The sequence below is a fragment of the Poromitra crassiceps genome (assembly GCF_964638095.1).
Source record: "Poromitra crassiceps genome assembly, chromosome: 12".
Lineage (NCBI taxonomy): Eukaryota > Metazoa > Chordata > Actinopteri > Beryciformes > Melamphaidae > Poromitra > Poromitra crassiceps.
In genome coordinates this window covers 46,431,703-46,445,214 of record NC_139632.1, presented here as the reverse complement: position 1 = coordinate 46,445,214, position 13,512 = coordinate 46,431,703, and the positions used below count along the sequence as shown (strand labels likewise).

At 41.6% G+C, this 13,512-nt stretch overlaps 1 protein-coding gene across 1 annotated transcript in view; it reads left to right on the top strand.

Annotated features, from left to right (window-relative positions):
• LOC310786252 (low-density lipoprotein receptor-like) overlaps nt 1–13,512 on the top strand; it is a gene marked incomplete at its 5' end in the record, with an annotated part of 45,901 nt that overhangs the window by 4,664 nt on the left and 27,725 nt on the right. The window contains 4 exons of the mRNA XM_083647412.1: nt 1,303–1,419; nt 6,001–6,168; nt 9,683–9,802; nt 12,618–12,743. Of these exons, the coding sequence (XP_083503538.1) occupies nt 1,303–1,419; nt 6,001–6,168; nt 9,683–9,802; nt 12,618–12,743 (531 nt within the window). The remainder of the gene's footprint in view (nt 1–1,302; nt 1,420–6,000; nt 6,169–9,682; nt 9,803–12,617; nt 12,744–13,512) is intronic.

Sequence of the window (13,512 nt, the reverse complement as noted above, 5' to 3'; positions counted from 1 at the left end):
CAAATTTTTTTTTTTTTTTTTTTTTTTTTTTTTTTTTTTTGCTTTTGCGATTATCGATTCTGGAATAAAAGATCGATTCAAAAAATCGTGACATTAAAAATCGCGATACTTAGGTGAATCGATTTTTTCTCCCACCCCTAGTAGATATTAGCCGTTGAGTACAGCATGGTTTCAGAGATTTTCAGAGAGTTTGGAGATAAATGGATTTTTAGAACCACCTCACGTGCCTGTGATTATGGGTGCCCTTGTCTCCCACTCTGTGCGCGCTCTCTCTCTCTCTCTCTCTCTCTCTGTCTCTCTCTCTCTCTCCTCTCTCTCTCTCTCTCTCCTCTCTCTCTCTCTCGAGAGAGAGAGAGGAGAGAGAGAGAGGGAGAGAGCGAGAGGGAGAGTTGCTTCAACTCCTCCCTCCGTGGGCGTTCTTCTTGGCTGCAGCGGCCGTCACAAGCTTGTCACCAGTCTCAGTGCTTTGCTGCTGTCCTGTGCCTGTGGCTGCGCGGCCGCTGTTTGAGGAAGGCGGGATGGACTCGCTCGCTTCTTGGAGTTTTGGTTGAGAGAAGCTTTTGCGATTCTGGTCATATTTATGCTGCGTGTTTCAAAGTGTGTTCCACCTGTAATCTATTATGTAAATTTGCAATCCCGCATCGCCAGCAATCAGCGCGAAAACGAAAGCGTTTTCCCCCATCCATTTTCATGAGAATGGCTGGGGTGAGAATGGCGTGACAAGTTAAAAAAATGCTTGCCTTCCTCTAGTCAGGAGAGCACTGTCGCCACTTAGTGGTCGGTAAAATAGATTATACACATTCTCTTGCTCCAATAGTGATCTCGAAGATGTAAAAGTTGTTGATTGATGTCCCACCGTCAAAAAAAAAAAATGTTTATGTAAGACGAGATATCTCGGCTCTGGCACTCAAGCGTTGGATTATGTAAGACGAGATATCTCGGCTATGGCACTTAACGTGTTAATATTATTATTATTATTATTTTTTTTGGTCTATTTACTCAATGAGCTCATGCCCAAAAAAGGCGTGTCTATTTAGATGCTGAAATGTTAATGCTTTTTGTGTTAGAATACACAAAAAGCATTAACATTTCAGCATCTAAATAGACACGCCTTTTTTGGGCATGAGCTCATTGAGTAAATAGACAAAAAAAATAATAATAATAATATTAAAAAATTATGAATTAACCGATAGGTTAATCGATTATTAGCGTCGGTTAATCGAAAGTGAAATTAACCGAAAATTGACATCCCTAATCAGAACAGAAGAGAAGCGTCTCTAACAGAGTTCATCTTGTTTCCAGCGGGCGTGGTGTGTGGGGGGTACCAGTGTCAAGATGGCGGCTGTGTGTCCAGCAGCTCGCTGTGCGACGGCGCGTGGGACTGTCTGGACGGCTCGGACGAGGCGCAGGGACACTGCGGTAAGACAGGTCACAACCTCAGATCCCACTTATTCTTTTTTTTCTTTTCTTTTACGTATTCTTTTGGTAATGCTTACAATAAGTGTACATTAATTAAGGGTTAGTTAATGCTTAATAAGCATTTATTAACATTAACTAATATGTCTAGTAATCATTTACTCATGGTGTTCATGTCAACGTCTTCATCAACCCCCCACACACGCACACACACACACACACACACACACACACACACACACACAGACTCACACACAGACACGACAAGGGGGAAACAATACCAGCCAAATGCTGTCGCGGCTGGTAAATAAGTTCAAATGTACAATAAACTTGCCTGACTTGAATTAAAAACAATGTTTTCTAAGAATAAAAGAACATATATTATGAATAACCAGCCAAGCCATCCTACACAAAACCCCAACAAACCCCGAATTATAACTTTTCCCATCAGCTTTCTCAGAGAACTGTAAAAATGTGCATAAAGAGATCTTGTAGAAGCTCACCCTTAACCTAATTCTTAGATGAAGATTACAAATATTTCCTGTATTAATGATTTGACGGGCTGCTGCTCATTTCTGCTCTGTATGGGAAAATGCCTCTGCAGATTTCCCTGTCCTAATGCAGTTCACTGGAGACTGCGGTTAAATTCCAGAGGGATTTTCTCTACTGCACATGATAATCTGCATGGAAGGTTCACAGTGGAAAACGCAGAAGGATCAAGTGCTTTAAAATGATTGGCGGAAGAATTAAATGTATAAATCATGTCAGGTTTTCCACTCTGTTTTTCTGTATCTGTGGTCAGGGAAGAACCTCGCTTGTAACATGACTGACTGATATTTCATATTTAATAACGGGCTACTATCGGCCTAATGTTTTGTTTATCTTCCATTTTGTTACTCTCTTGTTCCGACACCCATCGCACGCCTGATCCCTCTCTCTAATGTCTGACACAAAGTTTCATCACTTCATCATGTCTGATCCCTCTCTCTAATGTCTGACACAAAGTTTCATCACTTCATCATGTCTGATCCCTCTCTCTAATGCCTGACACAAAGTTTCATCACTTCATCATGTCTGATCCCTCTCTCTAATGTCTGACACAAAGTTTCATCACTTCATCATGTCTGATCCCTCTCTCTAATGTCTGACACAAAGTTTCATCACTTCATCATGTCTGATCCCTCTCTCTAATGTCTGACACAAAGTTTCATCACTTCATCATGTCTGATCCCTCTCTCTAATGCCTGACACAAAGTTTCATCACTTCATCATGTCTGATCCCTCTCTCTAATGCCTGACACAAAGTTTCATCACTTCATCACGCCTGATCCCTCTCTCTAATGTCTGACACAAAGTTTCATCACTTCATCATGTCTGATCCCTCTCTCTAATGCCTGACACAAAGTTTCATCACTTCATCATGTCTGATCCCTCTCTCTAATGCCTGACACAAAGTTTCATCACTTCATCATGTCTGATCCCTCTCTCTAATGTCTGACACAAAGGTTCATCACTTCATCATGCCTGATCCCTCTCTCTAATGCCTGACACAAAGGTTCATCACTTCATCATGCCTGATCCCTCTCTCTAATGCCTGACACAAAGGTTCATCACTTCATCACGTCTGATCCCTCTCTCTAATGTCTGACACAAAGGTTCATCACTTCATCATGTCTGATCCCTCTCTCTAATGTCTGACACAAAGGTTCATCACTTCATCATGTCTGATCCCTCTCTCTAATGTCTGACACAAAGTTTCATCACTTCATCATGTCTGATCCCTCTCTCTAATGTCTGACACAAAGTTTCATCACTTCATCACGTCTGATCCCTCTCTCTAATGTCTGACACAAAGGTTCATCACTTCATCATGTCTGATCCCTCTCTCTAATGTCTGACACAAAGTTTCATCACTTCATCATGTCTGATCCCTCTCTCTAATGTCTGACACAAAGGTTCATCACTTCATCATGTCTGATCCCTCTCTCTAATGTCTGACACAAAGGTTCATCACTTCATCACGCCTGATCCCTCTCTCTAATGCCTGACACAAAGTTTCATCACTTCATCATGTCTGATCCCTCTCTCTAATGCCTGACACAAAGTTTCATCACTTCATCACGCCTGATCCCTCTCTCTAATGCCTGACACAAAGTTTCATCACTTCATCATGTCTGATCCCTCTCTCTAATGTCTGACACAAAGTTTCATCACTTCATCACGCCTGATCCCTCTCTCTAATGCCTGACACAAAGTTTCATCACTTCATCATGTCTGATCCCTCTCTCTAATGCCTGACACAAAGTTTCATCACTTCATCATGTCTGATCCCTCTCTCTAATGTCTGACACAAAGGTTCATCACTTCATCATGTCTGATCCCTCTCTCTAATGTCTGACACAAAGGTTCATCACTTCATCATGTCTGATCCCTCTCTCTAATGTCTGACACAAAGGTTCATCACTTCATCATGTCTGATCCCTCTCTCTAATGTCTGACACAAAGTTTCATCACTTCATCATGTCTGATCCCTCTCTCTAATGTCTGACACAAAGTTTCATCACTTCATCATGTCTGATCCCTCTCTCTAATGTCTGACACAAAGTTTCATCACTTCATCATGTCTGATCCCTCTCTCTAATGTCTGACACAAAGTTTCATCACTTCATCATGTCTGATCCCTCTCTCTAATGTCTGACACAAAGTTTCATCACTTCATCATGTCTGATCCCTCTCTCTAATGTCTGACACAAAGTTTCATCACTTCATCACGCCTGATCCCTCTCTCTAATGTCTGACACAAAGTTTCATCACTTCATCATGTCTGATCCCTCTCTCTAATGCCTGACACAAAGTTTCATCACTTCATCATGTCTGATCCCTCTCTCTAATGCCTGACACAAAGTTTCATCACTTCATCATGTCTGATCCCTCTCTCTAATGCCTGACACAAAGTTTCATCACTTCATCATGTCTGATCCCTCTCTCTAATGTCTGACACAAAGTTTCATCACTTCATCATGTCTGATCCCTCTCTCTAATGTCTGACACGAAGTTTCATCACTTCATCATGTCTGATCCCTCTCTCTAATGTCTGACACAAAGTTTCATCACTTCATCATGTCTGATCCCTCTCTCTAATGCCTGACACAAAGTTTCATCACTTCATCATGTCTGATCCCTCTCTCTAATGTCTGACACAAAGTTTCATCACTTCATCATGTCTGATCCCTCTCTCTAATGTCTGACACAAAGTTTCATCACTTCATCATGTCTGATCCCTCTCTCTAATGTCTGACACAAAGTTTCATCACTTCATCATGTCTGATCCCTCTCTCTAATGTCTGACACAAAGTTTCATCACTTCATCATGTCTGATCCCTCTCTCTAATGTCTGACACAAAGTTTCATCACTTCATCATGTCTGATCCCTCTCTCTAATGCCTGACACAAAGTTTCATCACTTCATCATGTCTGATCCCTCTCTCTAATGTCTGACACAAAGTTTCATCACTTCATCATGTCTGATCCCTCTCTCTAATGTCTGACACAAAGTTTCATCACTGAGTTTTCCATGGGAGGTTTTCCTTGTTCTCAGTGAGAACAGTCAAAGGCCAGGTGGTGTTGTTTTCACTTGTTGTTTTCATAATGTTGGCGCTGTGAAGCCTGCTGCGATCTGGACCAAAAATCATATCTCTGTATTGTTAGGCTGAATGGTGATACACAATACTATATATATATATATATATATATATATATATATATATATATATATATATATATATATATATATATATACCGTAAATTCCGGACTATAAGCCGCACCGGTGTATAAGCCGCACCTTCAAAGTTGACTATTTTTTTCTTATATAAGCCGCACCGGACTATAAGCCGCGGGTGTTTTAATGGTATTTTTTTTTGTTTTTTTTTGTTTTTTTTTTGTGTTTTAATGTTTAATTACCATATGTAAGGGTTCATGCACAGAGGGGATTGTATAGGAAGCTCCCATTTATTAACATTTCAACAAAACAACATAACACAACACCACCTGTGTTGTTTTTTACAGTGCACACAGTGTCATACAGTGTCATACAGTGTGGTGAAAAGAGGGCAAGAGAGGAAATTAAAACGTATTATAGTTATATAGGATTTATAGTTAGAAAGAGTGCTAAAAAAAGAGAGATTTTTTTTTTTTTTTTGAAAAAATCCATAGATAAGCCGCACCGTTATATAAGCCGCAGGGGCCAAAAAAGCCCAAAAAACGGGAAAAAAGGTGCGGCTTATAGTCCGGAATTTACGGTATATATACATTGAGAGATTTTTGATAAATAATCATCAGTAATGTGGATATACTGTAATGACTAAGGGCAAATAATAGCAAAAGCAAATAATAGAACAGCTAGAACAGTCTGGTTAAGCTCAGAAAATGACACCACTTTATTGTAATGGAGCCTTAAAGACAACACTGATGCCATATTACCATATTACCATATCCAAAATCTGAGATGATATCTAGTCTCATATCACCATATCAATATGTCGCCCAGCCCTAGTGTAAACCCTGCTCCACCTCTCTCCTCCCAGGTGTCCCACTGTGTAAGGAGGCATTCGGGGGTGCGTGCGGGCCGCCCCCGCCCCCCGTGGCCTGTGCGCCGGCTGAGTTCCGGTGTGGAGACGGACAGTGCCTCCCTCAGGCCTGGAGGTGCGACCGCGCTGCTGACTGCTCCGACGGCAGCGACGAGGACAACTGTGGTGAGTTTCACAGCGGAGAAGCCCACTGATGTGCTACTGCTGCACCTTTCATTGAAAAGCATTTACATTTCAATATAGAATAAAGAAAAAAAACGGGTTGATGATATTTTTACTTACTTTTATTTTTATCTTATTTATTATAATGGCAGGTATCCCTCGGTCATTTCTCCACCTCAAGGTTCCTCCTTACCCCATGAACACTTCCTCCACATTATGGATGCACGATATAGAATTTTTGGCCGATATCCAATATGCCGATATTCAACTATTTCGGCTGATGCCGATACCAATATATGCACACATTCACCCTCTGCCTGCCCCCCACCTAATTTCAGAGAACATCAAGTCTCTCCTCTAGTGGAATTAACATGTTATTATGCCTACTCTTAAGTTATCTAAAACATGCAATCTTTTTATTTATGTAAGCACCAAGCATTTAGGAATCATTAAAGCGTAATTTTATCGGCCTGAAATGTCTGTTGATTTGAAAGCCTTTATCGGCCGATACCAGTGACGTGCCGCATCCCATATCCACATGAATTCCAAATTCATATCAGGAATAGAATATTCATAACAAAGTGAAACATGCTTGCTTGTTATACTGTATCTATAGAGAGCCGCAGGAACGAGTCCGGAAATCATCGATGCTAACGTTCCTGGTTCTTCACTGTTTTCGCCTATGGGAGTTTTGAATGGGTTTTTGGCGCGATGCTTCTAATTAGGGGTGCCGCAAAATAATCGATTAATCGATTAGTCGTCGACACACTCACTAGTCGGAGTGAAAATTACTAATCGACAATTATTTTACTATTTTATTTTTATTTTTTGCGTCTTTCACCGTCAGTCATCCATGCGCTAGTAGAATTCCCAGGGTCACTGAAGGCAACTGCCCCTCCGCCCCCCTCCCCGCACACGGAGGACAGGAGTTGATAAGTACACAAAGGAGGAGCAACAATGGCCACGCGACAGAAAACTAGCAAAGTTTGGCAATACTTTGATGAAGAAAGAGACAACAAGGTTGTGTGTCGGCTATGTTCTCTCAAGCTTGCATATAACCACTCTACCACTGCAATGAGGACCCACCTTCAGAACAAGCATCTCGACGTAAACTTGCGTGGAGGAGATGATGCGGATAGTAGCAGGCAGACCAGTATCACAGCTTTTACTGCAGAACCCCGCAGACGATGTGACCCTCGCCGGTCCGAAACGATCACACAACTCCTCGCTGAGATGACTGCCCGCGATATGCTACCACTGTGCTTTGTCGAGGGCGAAGGCTTTCGCAAGTTGATGAACTTTGTCGAGCCCGCATACACCGTGCCGGGGCGCACCTTGATAACATCCAGAGTGGAGGTGAGCCATGGCAAAATGACTGAGTACATTAAACAGCAGTTAGAGGAGGCACAGTGTGTGGCAATAACGTCAGACATCTGGACGTCCATTGCAACAGAAGCATACGTGACAATAACCTGTCATTTCATCAACGAACGTGGACAGCTCTGTAGCTGTGTTCTACAAACCCGCCCCATGGAGGACAGGCATAGCGGTGAAAATCTGGCAGCACACCTGCGAGAAGCAGTCAGTGACTGGAAACTGGAAGAGAAAGTCGTTGCCTGTGTGCACGATAATGCAAATAAATACATGTAATAATTGCATGTTGAATGTTTTGACATAGATTAAATTATGGTCAATTTAGATGGCGTCCTGATTATTATTATTATTAATTTTTTTTATTATTAATTTAAATTAAAAAAAAAAAAAAAAAAAAAAAAAATTTATTTTTTTTTTGCTTATAGACTAATCGACTAATCGTCTTCAGAATTTAAGGGTAATCGACAGGAAAACTAATCGATAAAGGCATCCCTACTTCTAATAATCTCTCTGGGCAACACTGGCTTAATCAAACGCCAACCAGTGTTTAGTAATATCATCTTCACACACGAGGACCACTTTTATGAGTTTTGAAGCTTTTACGTGCCGTTAAAAGGGCGGCTAGCTAGCAAACAGCTAAATGTTGAGTCACTGTTGAGTCGATGGGGATATATACGTCAATAACGTCACCACTTCAAAGGACGAACACGGAAATGATCTTTCCCTCACCTGGTTCAGCCAGGGTTCAGCCCGTCCAGGTTGAGTGCTGACGTGACGTGGAAGCCTATGCGACAGTGGGTAGTTCTGCATTAGCTTAGCTAAGTTAATTTTTACTTCTAGGGCTCGCATTTACGCTACAAAACTCATGAAAGTGGTCCTCATGTGTGAAGATTATCTGACTGAACTCTGGTTCGCGTTTGATTAAGCTTGCCTTGCCCAGAGACCTTATTTGAAGCATCGCGGCAAAAACCCATTCAAAAATCCCATAGACAGAAACAGTGAAGAACCAGGAAGTCCGGGACTTCCGCGTTCTGACTACAAAAATACGTCATCCCTGCGGCTCTCTATTTACTGTCAATATTGAGCATCACTATGATGTGCCTTGCTGTTGATTTGCATGTCAGCCAGCAGAGGGCAGCAGAGTTTTTCTCCAGACTATACATTTGTCACACAAAGTTTCAAGCATCAGATACACGCATCAGATACACACATCCTCATTGTTTCAGAGTCTATGAGCTGGAACACCTCAGCATATTAGGGCTGTGTGGTATATTGACGTTTTAAGGTATATCAATATATTTTCAAACTAGATATAGCTGTGAGACAATAGCGTTTATATCGCATGATGTTGTTTGATGTTGCGGTTAAAATACATAACCCGTTTCTTCCGTAAGTGTTTATGTTTGTTTGCATGTGTGTTCTTGCTGAGCTCAGGGGGCGGGGGCGCTTACTCGGATCACATCCATTTTAGAACTCTGCCTCCAAGTCAACTAAACACCTGCAAAGTTTCGTGACTGCATCTTGCACGGTTTTGACGGTATTGCAGACAGACAGACAGACAGACAGACACACAGACAGACAGACAGACAGACAGACAGACAGACAGACAGAAATAATAAACACCTGGCAAAGTACTCAAAACTGCTTCTGTGGTAGTTATAGGAGTCTCCAGGACCACATTTTGCCATGATGACACACACAGAGACTCACAAGGTGAAAACACTACCAGCCCCGCTGTTGCGGCTGGTAATAATGATTGTTATTAATATCCTAGAAATTTTATATCATTTCCCCCCATGATAATATTGTTGTTACCACATGTTTTATGGAAATAGAGAAAGTGGTGCAGTGCCATGTTTGCATGATGTTTTGCATAATGTCGCTTTCTCACCTGCCAATCTAAAATGCTTTCAACCACCTCTTTGGTAAAGAAGCAAATCCTATTTGCAAACATTGCACATTTCGTCACTCGTCGGCATCATGTTGATTTATAACCCAAACCAAGTTGTCTGATGCCGTTTGTTCAGTCACAGTAAAGTTCAAGTCAATATTCTGTGAACAGTGGATGTACTGTAACTCTTTGCATGTGTTGTGGGTGTGTCTTTAGAAGCTGCTGATGGTGTAATAATGTTTGCTCTCGCAGATCAGAACGAGTGTCTGGTGAACAACGGCGGTTGCTCCCATGGGTGTGTTGACCAGCCGCTGGGTTTCCTCTGCCACTGTCCCCACAACATGAGGCTGGTCAGGGACAGCCAGTGTGAAGGTGAGACAGAGCCAGTGTCCAGCCATGGACTGGTTAACAAAAAAAAGAACATGCAAGAACTTTTTTACCGGTAAATGTTTTGATTTACCTTCCAACTTACCTTACTTATAACTATGGTTTTCACTGCCCTATAGCACAAAATGACCATACTTAATGTTTGGGGGAATACCAATGACTAGGAATGTAACCATACATTCACTTTGGTTTGATACACGATACTGGTAAGGAAATTCCATTCATGTTCAGATTATGAATCTTTTTAGAGCCTACTGTACCCCTCTTTATACTGCCCCCTTGTGGGGGAATTTCAAAAAAGCAAGCTTCAGGTTGCTTATAATGACTGTATGCGGCAAAAACAAACAACAACAACAACAGCAAAAACAGGTGGAGTAGTGCAAGTGACTTGTTCTGCAAGGCAGGAGTCAATCCTTATCATGTATAAATCTATCTGTGGTTCTGCAAGGCAGGAGTCAACCCTTATCATGTATAAATCTATCTGTGGTTCTGCAAGGCAGGAGTCAATACTTATCATGTATAAATCTATCTGTTCACTGAATGTTTCCCAGAATGAGATTATCACACTGCTGGCTAATCCTAGTTTTAGTGCTGTGTGATACCAGTCACTTATAACTAGGAGCTACGTTCTCCTTTTATCTTGTGGTTGTTTTATTGTGTTTTTACAAGTTAAATAGTGTTTTAACTTGAATGTTGCCAATTCAATTTCATAGGCACTACTTCAAAGATGAAACGCAAACACACACACACACACACACACACACACACACACACACACACACATACAAACAAACACACACACACACACACACACACACACACAGTACAGGGTGGAACTGAACAGACACGTAGGTGTGAGAGTAACAGTGTGTGCGTGCGTGCATGTGTGTGAAGAAGGCAATGTTTACAGTACTGTGTGTGGGTTAATAACTGTGTACATAAGAGATAAGAGTAGAGCATGTAACTGTTGATGATTGATCAATATTGAAACTTAAGCCTAATTTATTTAACAGTAGCTGATGATTGACCGTGTCGAAAGCTTTTTTTAAATCAATAAAAATAGCACCAATTATTTGTCCATTATTTCGAGCCTGTCTAATATGTTGTGTTAAGTAGAATGAGGCAGTCATAGTGGATCACAAAACCAAGAGAGTGTGACAGCCACACACACTCGTTAACAATGAATACAAATATAGATGAACAAACTTTAAAGGGATAGTTCGGGATTTTTGCTGTGGGTTGTATGAGGGACTTGCCGACAGTCGATTTACTACACTAGGCATCGCGGCCTCGTCCGCCCTGCAGCTCGACTGTTGTGTAGGCTCACTTGCTCTTATGACATCACTGATGATGTCACAACTTTGCATCACTGATGACGTCACCATTGCTCTTATGACATCACTGATTAGGTCACAATGAGCGTGTCCAGAAACGTGCCTGCAGAATTATAATTGGCAGAGCATATTCCAGCTATCACGACGCACTCCAAACCCTGTCACTACCTACCCTCCAAGACAGAGGAAACTCACTATGCAGGGAGTCACTATTTATAAAGATACAATTGGGAGTGCTGCATTGGGTCAAGAAGACATCAATATAGATTGGCAGAGTAAAAATCAGGTGCTCTTCCAGGATGGGGCATATATAGATACAAGATAAAAAAGAGGTAGCTGTCCAGTGTGGTTGCAGGAAGTTCCCCAGGTGTTGAATGAACAAAGAACAAAGAAAATATATGAAAAATCACCCATCCCATTCCTCACATTTCGCCTGAATCCCAAATAATATAAAACCGCTTTACCCATCACTGCCATAGACTGTTGATAAAATACAGATGATTCACCAATTTATTATTATTTTATTCTAAATTGTGGTTTTATATTTTTATGTTGTACTCTATTGATTTGATCCATTGTAAAAAATTCTTGTATTTCAGTTACCGTACATAAACTGCCAAGAGAATATTCAATAAAGAAAACAAAGCCTATGACATCATCGGTGATGTCACAATGCACAATTGCTCAAGTGACATCACTGATGACATCACTTCCAGTTGAGTGACATCACTTCCGGGACCGAATTGAAACAGAACAGACAGAGATTGCCCACTTGCCCCTCTTATAGATAGATAGATAGATCGATAGATAGATAGATAGATAGATAGATAGATAGATAGATAGACAGATAGATAGATAGATAGATCGATCGATAGATAGATAGATAGATAGATGGATAGATGGATAGATAGATGGATAGATGGATAGATGGATGGATAGATGGATAGATGGATAGATAGATAGATAGATAGATCGATAGATAGATGCACTAGAATGCAGCCGGCGTGGTTTGGAGAAATGGAGACTGGCCGCATCAGGCAAGTAGAACTGTCTGCTTAAACGTGAACAGGGTCATGAGCAAAAACATAAAATGCCTCCACACTGCTCACCTGGTGCAATCCAAGTCTCCACAAGCCCTGCGATACCAAGTTGACTTGAAAGATTCCTTTTATGCAGCGACACTCACTCATGCCAGTGCAACCTTGGGATCGACAGATTAAATGATTAAACCTGAATGCAACCTGAAGATCAATAGATATACGGTACTGTAGAATAGATGATCAAAATAAAGCCAATCAGGAAAGGGAAGTTGGCTTAAATGACGTCACCAATCAACTCTGTCCCGAGCTTGACGAACCATCACTCAGTGGAGATGGGAGAAGGGAATGTCACTGAAACACATGTCCTGGCTGTACGAAGGGCAACATCAGTGAGTCTCTTCTCCGTCTCCCCTTTCTCTCATCCAGAAATGGACAGATGCCTGGAGAGTGATGTGTGTGATCAGCTGTGTGTTCACATCAATGGTAGCCTGACCTGCGAATGCCACCAGGGCTACCAGATGAGCCCAACGACTGGGGAGTGCAAGGCCACAGGTGAGCTACAAATAATCCTGACAACCAGCAACTGACACAGTACATGTGGTGGAGCAGGGTTCCCCACAGCGCTGCACAGTCATCGCCAATGCTGCTGTCTTGACCGAGAAATACTGAGACAATCCAAAAATTCAATTTGAACTAAAGTGATCTAAAATCTGAATTCCATCTGAATTCATTCTTTGTGGGCTCTAGTGAAGTGTTATGGGTCTGGAATTCATGGTAACATTTTCAGAGTTTTTAATTTCAATATTAACTCATTAAGTCACAGAATTCTACTGTAGGAGTAATCCTATAATAAGAATATGAAGTATTGTGTTGGGCCACATACTAGGCCATTTTATGTGCGGTCACGCTGAATCTTTCAGGAAGTGCAAAGAGCCCCCCTGCGGGTGACCTAACGGAGACGGATTTTTTAGTTAGGGAATTAGGGCCGATTAATGGCCCAATTTGTCTGCGCAGATTAATTGCCGAACTCGCGATGCTGCGCAGCCTCCACCGGTCACACAGGGACACACATCACCGTTCTGCATGGAGGCTCCGTGCAGAACGGTTGGAGGGGATGTCATTTTGTACCTGAGATAATTTAGGCTATATTTAAATAATGAAAGTAGCATGCTGTCTCTGTTTTGCATTCAAGGCATATCTGACCCGTTTCCAATTTAGTTCTGCACACAAAAGTGATCTCTCAAACATGTAATGTAACACTATCAACACCCCGGCAGAGAAAACGCAACATTTACACTTGATACACACTGCACGAGTATTC